We start from the raw sequence: 12451 nt of genomic DNA, 5'->3' as shown, positions 1-12451 counted from the left end.
CCTCCCGCCGGCAATTTAAGTATAATGTTCAATCTCATAACAGCTGTATGCCAGTACCCCCTCCTCCCGGTCATCAGCTATCATTTACAGGGGCCTCAACTCGTCTTTCCGCCTAGGGCGCCCCCGATTCCCCCACTCCGCCACTGAACATGAACACCTTCCTTCGATCGATCATAACATTCCGGAAGAAAACACATTTGGCGACAGTTTTGGCACACACACGCACACTCACACCCTTGCGCAGACGGCTCAGAATATCTGTGTAATCTACAACATACGAAAGCATACCCAACCAACCAAACCGAGCTCTTTCGAAGCAAATCCTTTGTGATGAGCGACAAAGCATGTCACGCATCTCACGTGTTGCCATGCGAACAGCTGCGCGTGTAAATGTGTGAGTGCGCGGAGAAAATTGATGGATGACGAATGGAGGAAGGGGAGCAGCTTCACTCTATCGAAGCATCTGAAGGGGGGCCGAACGCTCTCTTCACATTTTACGAAGAATCAGTTTAACTCAAACGCTTGGCAAAGAGGATATACTACTTTGAGGCACTAGATATTTCAGGCAATGGAGTCTTGGTCTATTAGTATTAGTATAAATTATTTCCTTTACCCCATTTATGAATTAATTTAAAGGAATAAACATTAATCTGAATAAAATGTCAAAAGTCACTTTTAGCAAAAAACTTTTTCCAAATGTGTTTTGAAATTCTGAATCGATCTTGTAAAGACGGTTTTTTCATACAATGCGTACTTTTTAAGATATTTGGAAAAGTACGGTTCATAGGGTGCGCGGATGATATACTAGCAATGCTATTACAATGAAATGCTATTCCGCTCTATAAAATTTTCAGCTAAGCGATTTTGTCTGTTTACGTTAGAACCGCTCCATTATTATTGCGCCTTTTACGTCCTCACGCGCGAATTCAAAAATAGTTAAAGTGTTAGGCCCGCTTGTGATGAACAGTAGATTCACCATGTACCATGTTTCAATTCTCTGATTAAATCGCACGTAATAAATAAATCGAATATCTCTCCTTCCAATTTCAATTAAAAACACATAACCACTGCACATAAGGTAGGAAGGTAGATGAGAGGAGGAGGAGGAGAAGGAGGGGCTATAAACACGTACGTAAATAAAAGGGGGCAGGGCGCGCGTGTGAGCGAGAACGCGGCAGCATACGAGAGATTTTTTCTTTCTCTTTTGTAGCATTTCGGCTAAACACCCGAGCCTAACTTCGGTAGAAACTGCCTATCAAAGTTGATACACTTTCGGTAGAGAACTTCTATCGAAGCTATATCGAAGCAAATTTACTTCGAAAGAGCACGGTTTGGTTGGTTGGGTAAAAGCTTAGTGTAACAAAGTTATGCTTAATGCTTAACACGTTCAGTTCGATGGCAGGCCCCAGGGACTGCCAGTAACCTTTCCAATATGCCGGTTTCACAATCAGCTTGCGTTCTAGATACCGGCGGAATGAAAAATTGATGAAAATCAGGGCCGGGCTGAACGTGTTAATGCGAATTAGGGTTCTGCGCGTTGCACAGCAAACCCTCTATCGTGCGCTAGCGATTCCGTAGTCAGTTTTACATTGCAGCAATTGAACTTATTGCGCTTTTTTGCTTTGATTTGTAAAAATTCATCTTCATCGCCGCAATGTTTGTTAACGGCTTTTTTAAGCGCCACAGCAACTCATGAGCAACACGCCAGAAAGAGATAGCGCTATGGAGGGAAAAAGCACGGACAACGGCTGACAGCGATCGGCCGTCTGATGCACCAACACATCCAAACCTTCTACAGCACGCTCAGGCGAGGGGTATGAGGCGCAGTCAGGGACGGGTAGCTCGACGAGGTGCTCGACAAATTTGCCGTTGGAGAGAAAAGAAAGGCATGATAAAATTCTCCGATTTATGATGAAGGAAGCCATGATTTCTTCCGTCGCTTTGCGCTGCGGGTTTTCTCCCGCTCGACTCGAGTGCTTCCGATGGAATCGAATGTCATTCGAGTAAAATAATAGGCCTGAATATCACTAGACGTGAAAGAACACACCAGTACCGGACTACAACATGCGATATCAGATGTTGCGTTTAGAAACGATCAAACCCCTTTTTTCTAAGCCAATGTTGTATTGATCGCCAACGTTATTTCTAATTACATAGACTCTCGTTATCTTTTGTCTAACATAAAATTTTACGTGTCGTTTTGTCGTCCACGTGTTCGTCCTCCTTTGTCTATTCTGAACCGTCTTACTAGTTTTGATCGAAATGAGTCATTGGTGAGAGCTTTTAAAAGCTTTAATGAAGCCTCTGATAGGTTTGACTATAACTATTATTAGACTGTAGAAAGATTAACTGAAATAGAGCGTTCACCATAAACTGCAAATTATTTTTTCTCACCTTCATCGTTTTTTGCACGTCGAGGAGATTTCTCTCACCGAAAATGATGCCAGTCGCTTTCAAAGCATGCTGTCAATTATTTTCTCAGCTGCTTTCTCGGTGTATGTAGAAACGCTCTAAGGTGTGTGGAAAGTCTCGTTGAAAATGATCCAGTTGTTTCGGGGGTTGCTGGCAACAAACACCGTGACACGAGATTGTTATTTACATAGAGATAAAATAAATTAATACGTAAAAAAATATTACAACTGTATCCAACCAAATTGTATTGCTAGTTTTTTTAATGCATTTTTGATCACTAATATTTCATTATCCTTATCTTCTTCTTTCCCTACAAAATGATTGCACGTTCTTGTATCCTGTAGCGGTTGAGACGGATTTCCAAGATAAACTATCGAAATCTACTATCCCGATGGGGATGGGTGCAGGCGTAAACAGTGGTATCGAAGGATATTCTAGAAGCTTCGAGATACAGCCTAATATAGCGTTCAACAATTTCGATGGTGGCTACAACTATGGCGTTAAGATGCATCATCCTGGCCGGGAAAGAAATGGAGGAAATACAATTGGATTATTAACTGGAGCTTTTGGAGGTTCTGCGTACGGGACTTTTGGTGGTATGGCCGGGCTTGGATCGCTAGGTACTGGGCCTGGACTTGGCGCAGCTGACATAATTGTAGAGGAGGGTAATAAAAAGATTTGGCAGCGAAATGACTACAACTACAATAACAACAACCACTACGACAATAAGCAGCTACAAGAGCAACAGCAACACTATGACAATGGATATAGGAAACATCGGTAAGTTAAAGAAAAAAATCTAAATACAATGTCCATAACGCACTCGCAATATTTTCTGAATCTAAGGACATGCAATGGACTAAACTGCAACTCCAACTGCAACTGCCGTTGGCGACATTTAAATTTTATAAAATGATGTTCGCTTTCTTTACATTGTAAATATTATGTTGTGTATGAGAAGTGCTATAGCTTGTTGTTTATGTTATATTGCCTATTGTTAATTCGTGATTCTGCTTCAAATGGTTTTAATGAATATGGTTGTTGATTAGGTTGTAATTTTATTTTGCTGCTATGAAAAAAAAACCTGAGGCGATTTTATACTAATCCTCTTGACGTGGGAGTTGTTCAAACAAAAATTCCTATTACTCTAGAGTCCATATCCCCAAAACAAAGGGCTATTCTATGTTTTATCGTGATGTGAGTTTTGCTTAAGAAATTTGGTTCAATTGTTATTTGAAAGTTTTAGAGGCATTCTCGAGATTTGTGATAGATGGTATACGCGGGATCAGAGATTCTTTAAATTTTCCCAATTCTTTCTAAATGCCTCAAAACTTTTGGTTTGCGGTTTTTTGGTCTGTTTGCAGTTTTCTGAATGACAGTTCCAGATTTAGCTAAATCAAGGATGTTGAAAGAGACCAGGTGGTGGAATAGCCTTTCAGACCATTGGAGATTCTGCTGTCACTTATATCAAGTGTCAATACGCAATTATTAAAATAACGATAAATCTTCATTTAAATAAAAATTAAGAATCATTACGTAATGATTTTTCTTATCCGACTTAACAGTTTTTTTTCGTTAAATATATTACAAAAACATAAAATTATTTCAAGAATAATTTAATGGCAAAATTATTTCCCCTTTGGTCAAATTTCAAACATCCTTCAAAAATGTTCAAAGGATAAAATTTAGTCTGAACAAGAGGTGTAAAAGCCGGATCGTTTTGAAGATCGGTTCATCCTGTTCATTCATCAAGGTGGTCCCGATCATTGAATCGGATCAATCATTCAATTGCTCGTTAAAAAATGAGAATAATAATACACGAACCAACAAATAAATCGTGGAAATGTTGTATCCACTGCTGTTCGAGCTTCACTGTATAAATGAACGATGTGCAATCTCAGATTGCGCATTTATTTATTTGTCAAAATGCTCTATACGATACATTTATCTGTCAAATTAAAATTTCTCGGACATATAATTTTTAAAAGCTATACACAATCTTGGCACCATCTGAAAATGTATCGAAATTGCGTTTATAGACCAGGATTGGCTACACGAAATGATATATACCCGCTGCGCAAAGCGATCGAAATCTTCTCATACTCAAACTGCAAACATAGTTCACAGCCCACCCGCCGCGCAAAGCGATCGAAAACTTCTCAAACACAAACTGCAAACATATTTCACAGCTCATGGCTGTGAAATATTTCGCATTGAAAATTGTTGAAAATTTATAAATGATATATTTCGAAATTTTCAAGATATATTTCAAGTTTTTGGATTGAAATATTTCTTTGATCGGAATCCAAGCGTTTTCCCTGACATTTCTGCTCGCTTTTTCAATCGCTTTTGACGGAAAGCGATCAAAAATCCGAGCTACAAAACTGCTCGCTTTTGTCGTGCGGGGAAAAGCAATCGAAATTCCGAGCTGCAAAACTGCTCCATTTTGTTGTGCGAGTATTTTCACAAAACGGTCAAAAGTAAGGCTCCCCGCACGACAAAATCGAGCAGTTTTGTAGCTCGGATCTTCGATCGCTTTTCGCCAAAACCCGCTGCGCAAAGCGATCGAAAACTTCCCACACTCAAACTGCAAACATATTTCACAGCCCATGGCGAAATATTTATTTCGCATTCAAAATTGTTGCAAATTTATAAATGAAATATTTCGAAATTTTCAGCGCTGAAATTTTAGGATTGATATATTTCTTCGATCGGAATCCAAGCGTTTTCCCTGACATTTCTGCTCACTTTCTCGATCGCATTTGGCGGAAAGCGATCGAAAATCCGAGCTACAAAACTGCTCGATTTTGTCGTGCGGGAAGCGATCGAAAAAGCGAGCAGAAATGTCACGAAAAACGCTTGGATTCCGATCGAAGAAATATTTCAATACTAAAATTTCAACGCTGAAAATTTCGAAATATTTCATTTAAAAATTTTGCAATAATTTAGAATGAGAAATATTTCACAGCGATGGGCTGTGAAATATGTTTGCAGTTTGAATATGAGAAGTTTTCGATCGCTTTGCGCAGCGGGATGTCATACCCGCACGACAAATTCGACCAGTTTTGTAGCTCGGAAAAACGCAGGTGTGCTGGTTGATGAATGTGAATGCGACAGCGATGCGAAATGAACACGCGCATAATAGCATTCCCTCACAGGTGTTTCTCCAATGCACGCCATTGAAAGGCCTGCGTGCATCTCTGCGATGAAACTCGTGTGTTCAGAGGAAACTTTGTGCGTGCATTGAGCTGGCGCGCAGTTGTTCTTTTCAATGGGCGTTTTGTTTCATGAGCGCGGCAGTATTCTGTTCTCGACTTGAATGGATAGACGCTCACGCTTGATAGTTTTAATCCAAACGAGTTTTTCGCTGCTCTACAACGATGTGATTCATCGCATATAAAAGCAGAACGCAAGCAGTGCACGGCATTAGTTGTGTCCTTGTTTTTAACCAGTGCGTTCTTGACGGTCCAAGCAATAAATTTTTGTTACAATGGGTCGAGGTAAACATTGTACCGATTATCAGCGCCATGTAATAAAGCGAATAGCGGCTGCTGGCATTAAGCGCAGAACGATCGAGTTCGTGATGGAACGATTGCGCACATTTGTGGCAAACGCGCTTCGGACAACCGAAACGCGCAAGTCACCCAGACGTCCTCGGAAAACCACGGCGAAGGAAGACCGAAAGATTGTTAACATATCGAAGAAACACTGCTCGCGAGGGCAGTGGTCCTGCTAATTAAAAAAAACCTGACCCAAAAAAACAATAAAAACTACTAACAAATCTATCCGAAACGACATACTTGTGACACACACACACACACACACACACACACACACACACACACACACACACACACACACACACACACACACACACACACACACACACACACACACACAAAAGACACTCAAACACACACACACACACACACACACACACACACACACACACACACACACACACACACACACAAAGACACTCAAACATACACACACATTAATACATACCAACACACACACGCACACACTTGCACACACACAAAAAGACACTCAAACATACACACACATTAATACATACAAACACACACACACTTGCACACACTTGCACACACACACACAGACACAAACAAATACAAACCACACATAAACCTGTCCCAACGGGTGCATGGTGCGTTGAAAAAAACAATGCCCTATCTTTTTGTCCGATACTGTACCCATGAACACTCACTAAAACCTTCACAAGTTTCAACAAATTGTATATACGTTTTTAAAAGAAGTATCTTCATGATACGCAGAGAATCTCACAATCGCATGAGCTAATGACATCCATTCTCGAATGATGGTGATTCTGCTCGACGAGCCTCTCCCAACCAAGCATTGGCCGCTGGTATAATTGATTTGCACCCCTGATCGGAATGTCTTTTGCGTGTGATAACGTTGCGAACCGCCAAAAATAGTTTACGCGTAAGATTGCAAAGAATTGTGTTTTATCCACTGGTAGCCACACAATTTAGAGAATCTTAAGTAGAAAAGCACATGGTTACTAGAAGCATATCTGCTTTGATCTACGTTTCGTGTTATTAAAAGCTCATAGTGCAAGGAAGTGAAACATATCGTTCTTTATGTTTCTTGCTTTCTTTGCATATGAGATAACCGGAAACTTCGGCGAATGACAAAGCATATTACATTGATGATTTGTAGAGTTTAAGTTTGCTTCATATTCAAAAATACAACACAATGTAGGGACTTGAGCAATCAGCATGTAAGAAACTGTATTGACCGGAATTTTGATTTTCCCTATAAACGCGCACTAAGAGCGAAAACAGAGGAAAATAGAAAATTTGGTCTTTGGATACTTGGAAAAATATCTAGCATTAAAGATTCACGCACAAGAGTGAACATTTTATATTTAGAAATTGATCTTTTAACCCTCTTTTGAACGATAGAAACAGTTTAATGTTTAGCAATGACATCATAAACCGAACTTAATTTAAAATAAATATTTTTTTCATCTTCTCTTCCCTGCAGTCCAATGTATGATCACAAATACCGACGACATGTCAATGAGGGCGAAACACGTAAAAGTCACAGAGTTTTTGCCTCATACAGTCAACTATCTATCCGCATAACAGAGGCTTTAACTAACAATGTGGGTCGGATAGAAATCACCTGTTTAGCAACAATTCCAGCACACGTGGAGCCGGGGGAGCAGTATGCTGACTATAAGACCTCGCTAATTAAACGTAAGTAGATCCTAATACTCAATACATTATTCTACGGATAATGTGTAGGCTTGGCCGGTCTCGTGGTAAAATCGTCAACTCCTACGACTTAACAACATGTCCATCATGAGTTCAAGCCCCGAAGGGACCTTGCTTCCTGCGTAGGAGTGACTATCCTGCTATGGGTAATCAATAAGTAACTGAAAACTAATCATTCTTCTCGTGACAGCTCAAGAGTGCAGACGTGTTTTACCTTGCGCTCCTTGACTGACCCAAAATGTATACCCTCGTGATCAGTACAATGCAGAGTTTCTTGTGTCCATGCAGTGCAGTGCTTGAAAGTGTTGTTAGTAGCCGGCATCGCGAATACATGAACTCTTTTTAACAGTCGTTTAAAGTTCATTTTGGTTTAAATGAGTTCATTTGTTGCTCTTGACAGTCGTTTGTTTAATGGCGGTATAGGACCAGTCGTTAAAATTAACAAATGAACTCAATGCGTTCGCGATGCCAAATTCTAGCAATTTTTAACGAATCTGATTATTTTTTAACGACTGTTAATTTTAAACCATTTCTTTCGCGAGCTATTATTTTTGCAAAAAAATACAAACAGGGTATACGTACCAATAGTGGTGGTATTGGACTAAAATGCATACGGCAAATTAAAAGTAAATAAGATATTTATGTTAGTGTAAAATGTTCTTTAGCCTGTTACAAAGGGTTTAAAAGATAATTGGGGCAATTCCGTTACTAAGTGACCGAAACATCCATTATTTTGTGAATTATGTCAACATTTTTCCTGAATCTGTAGGATTTCATAACGAAACTCATATTTCTGCTAACGTTCTAAATTACCACTTAACCATGCAATTAATAGTTTTTCAGCATTACTGCTATGAAATGTTATTGTTTTACTAAAATTATTAGCCATATTTTTGCATTTTGAAGTGTTTTTTACCATAGTGCCATTACAGGTACACAAAACAGACATGCTTCTATAGTGGTTGTAGTTATGAAATCTTATTAAAACAGGTCATTTTAGATTTTTTCGATGATATTTTTGACATTCGATGAGTCGTTCTGGTGGTACAGTCGTCAACTCGTACGACATAACAACATGCCCGTCATGGGTTCATGCCCCGCATGGACCGTGCCCCCATACGTAGGACTGACTATCCTGCTATGGTAACAATAAGTCACGAAAAGCCAAGCTCACTTCACTTGTATGTACAAAGGCAGGCCTTGACTGACATCGGTTCGCTCAGTATATTTTCTTGAAAATCGCGCTGTTTATCACACTATTTTCCGGTTTCTGTATAATCACAGTATTTTAGAACACCGTTCCACTATCTTTTAATAGTGCGTTTATCTCTGCTGACCAAAAAATTCGCGTAGATTTCGTTTTTCGGATCGCATCTGAGTTCGCGCGTCCTAACCGCCATCGCTCTTGTTGCTGCAACGAAAACCTGCACCGCTCCCGTAGAATGGCCCGTATTTGCAACTCCTGCACTATGGAAATTGTGGAGGCATCTATCAGCTGCTGCCTGTGCGACTCTCCATTTCACCAGCGCTGCACTTCGGTTGCTGCTGATTTGTTCCTGCGCATTGCGGAATATAAACAATTACACTGGTTTTGTATTGGTTGCAACAACGTATTTATGAATCCGCGCACCAAGTTCGTAAAAGACGCAGCCATGCAATCTGGCTTCCAGGCGGCAATAACAACAGTCGCCGAAAGCATCAAGACCGTTATGGAGCCATTGACTAATGAAATTAAAACTGGGTTTGCACGGATGAGCCAGCTCGATCTAAAAACTCCATGAAGTAGCCACCCCCCCCCACCGCAAAATTTGTCGCATAAATCGGTCAAAACGTTTGTTCTCGGATGTCGCTACTGACAACCGTACGTTGTTTACATTTGGCGCCAGACCCATCAACACCAAAAACAATAACAACCAGAACCAACATAATAAGCCGATTGATGATATGTATCGCAAAAATCGAGCTCCACCCATGATCACAGGCACAAACAAAGATACAACTACATCTACCTACCCTATATTTCCCAAGAGGCGAAAGAACTCCGCTTGTGCCAAAGCCTCTCTAAACCATACTAACAACAACATTGTATATTTCCCGGCTCGCTCCGGATACATCCAGTGACCAAATAGTACAAATGGTCAAACAAGCTTTGTCCATTGAGGATGTCACTGCATATTGCCTTATACGACAAGGCACAAACACAGCAACACTCTCATTTCTGTCGTTTAAGGTGTTAGTGCCTCTTACTCAACGTGATAGAGCTCTTTCCCCCGATACTTGGCCGCTTGGTCTATCGATGCGTGAATTTGTCGTCTACCGAGCTCAACAACCAGGTGCAAATTTTCGTCTACCGCCAATGAGACTTTCAACATCTACAACCCTATCTACAGCGCAGGATATTCGATCACCACAGCTGTTGGATCACACAATACTTTCAGCACACACTCCACGCACTTCACCCACACCGCTAACCCACTAATTATCAACACCGATAAACAATTCACACACATCACGCACACTCGCACGCTCGCTAATCAGCTGAACACCGCATATGAGCCAAATAACGCCGAAACAACTTTTGTTGATAATTTACGCACTCACCTGATGATTGTTCCTCCAACAACAAACAACTTAACCACCACTGAAGCAGTCCTTAGTAACGGCATCTCGTACACGCTACTTAACGATCGTGAACCCAACACTACGCAACATCAGCAGCACTATTGCTACAGTACAGATTAGGCATGTGTAAAATGAACGAGAATCGCACCGTTCGAACAGTTCGGTAAAGTGCACGAACGAACGAGGTTCTTAACAAAAAAGAACGACCAGGACTTTTGGAAGAAACTGACTACACCGAACGCGTTCGAACGTTCCGTTCAGTGTTCGACGGCATACATAAATGTGGTAATAAAACGTGCAAAATCATATTGCTTTCTCGCTCTTTCTCGCACCGAGCGAACGGGTCGTCAGAGATCAAAATGTACCCTGTTGGTGTTGAAATCGTACCCATACAACTCAATTCCTCGAACGCCGTCGAATTTGTCCAGCAGTGTTCGATACGTGTGCTGTTGGTGTGTAAATCGTATCTATACGACTGAATTCATCGAACGCGTTCGAACTGGTGTTCGATCTGTGTTCTGTTGGTGTGTAAATCGTACCTACACAACTGAATTCATCGAACGCGTTCGATCTGATCCGTTAGTGTTCGATCTGTGTTCTGTTGGTATGTAAATCGTACCTACACAACTGAATTCATCGAACGCGTTCGAACTGGTGTTCGATCTGTGTTCTGTTGGTGCATAAATCGTACCCACACAATTGAATTCATCGAACGCGTTCGAACTGGCTCATTTGTGTTCCATCTGTGTTCTGTTGGTGTGGAAATTATACCTATGCAATTCAATAGATCGAGCGCGTTCAAACGGATTCGTCATTGTTCGCGAATGAACTGAACAGAATGGATTGTGCTCATCATGTTGATCCATATTAAAGTAGTTTTTTTATAGATTCCTTGAGTGTGTATAAGGCATAGGGTACAATATATGCTGGAGACATTTTTGCTCGTATTACTTTTTTACATGCTAGTTTTTGGTCGGTTTTGCGATGGATTGTGTTGACCAGACAGCAAATGGGCCTAGTGTTTAATGTTTTTAAATGATTGGTTTCAACCGCAGAATGAGTACTTCTTTGGCTACAGTATGCGTCTATGGTGGGTAAATGAAAAAGATAACGAGCGTTCTTTGTGAATAAAAACCTCATGAAACAAAGAACGAAAGAATCGTCGTTCGCGTTCGGTTCTTTTTGGTGGAACGAACTAGTTCGTTCGCGTTCGGTGAAAAGAATCGTTTTGCCCATGCCTAGTACAGATCCTACACTCACACAGACGCACGACGGTCATGTCATTCCTGCAGGGGTTGCCTCCTTAAATAATACTGACGATTTATTATTTTTACATCAAAATGTAAGAGGACTAAAAACTAAATGTCATGAGGTATTCGATTATGTTTCTACTACTCATTACGACGTCATTATCCTCACTGAAACATGGTTGGACTCCTCTATTAACTCGTCACAGTTGTTTCCGGACCATTATATTGTCTTCAGAAAGGACCGTAATGACAGAAATAGTAGGAAAACCAAAGGTCCACCACCTCATAGCTCCACCAAAGGTTCTCATAGCTGTCGCCTAACATTTGCGAGTACTCTTATGTTCTACATCAGACACTGTCGAGCAACTTTGGTTAAAGATTTACAGTATTAAGAAAACGTATGTTATCGGCGCAATGTATGTTCCTCCTGACATGGCAAATAACGCGTCGGTTATTCACACAATCTGTTCAACTATTGACGACGTAGCGTGTAAAGCTAATGAAATGTGTTTGTTATTCGGGGACTTCAATTTGTCAAACCTGAATTGGATACCCGATGAAACAAATCCACTTATGCTCCAAGTTGACTACGAAAGCTCGAGGATTACGGACAACTGTCGCCTTCTTGTTGATTGTATGAATAGCAACGAACTGTACCAGATTAACAAAATTCATAATGCAACAATGCTCTCCACCGGCAATAACACCCTTCCCCATAGTTGCTATTGGTTGCTATCATCGCCTATAGAGCTCTGCCTGCCGAACGGCTTGGCCAAAGCAGAACATCATACAACATCACATCAAGAATGGCACGACTTCAAAAGGCATGCTCGACTACAGTCGCACAAACTTTTTGATTCTAAATGATCTACTGCAATCCTCTGACTGGTCATTCCTTGATGGAAA

The 12451-nt window shown here is 40.7% G+C and overlaps 1 protein-coding gene across 1 annotated transcript in view; it reads left to right on the top strand.

Annotated features, from left to right (window-relative positions):
• LOC120906732 overlaps nt 1-12451 on the top strand; it is a 187879-nt gene that overhangs the window by 123645 nt on the left and 51783 nt on the right. Inside the window, exons 9-10 of the mRNA XM_040318633.1 lie at nt 2757-3192; nt 7441-7655. Coding sequence (XP_040174567.1) covers nt 2757-3192; nt 7441-7655 — 651 coding nt within the window. The remainder of the gene's footprint in view (nt 1-2756; nt 3193-7440; nt 7656-12451) is intronic.

Source organism: Anopheles arabiensis, chromosome X (genome assembly GCF_016920715.1).
Source record: "Anopheles arabiensis isolate DONGOLA chromosome X, AaraD3, whole genome shotgun sequence".
Classification (NCBI taxonomy): domain Eukaryota; kingdom Metazoa; phylum Arthropoda; class Insecta; order Diptera; family Culicidae; genus Anopheles; species Anopheles arabiensis.
The sequence above is the reverse complement of the archived record's forward strand: the minus strand, read 5'-3'. Positions and strand labels throughout refer to the sequence as shown.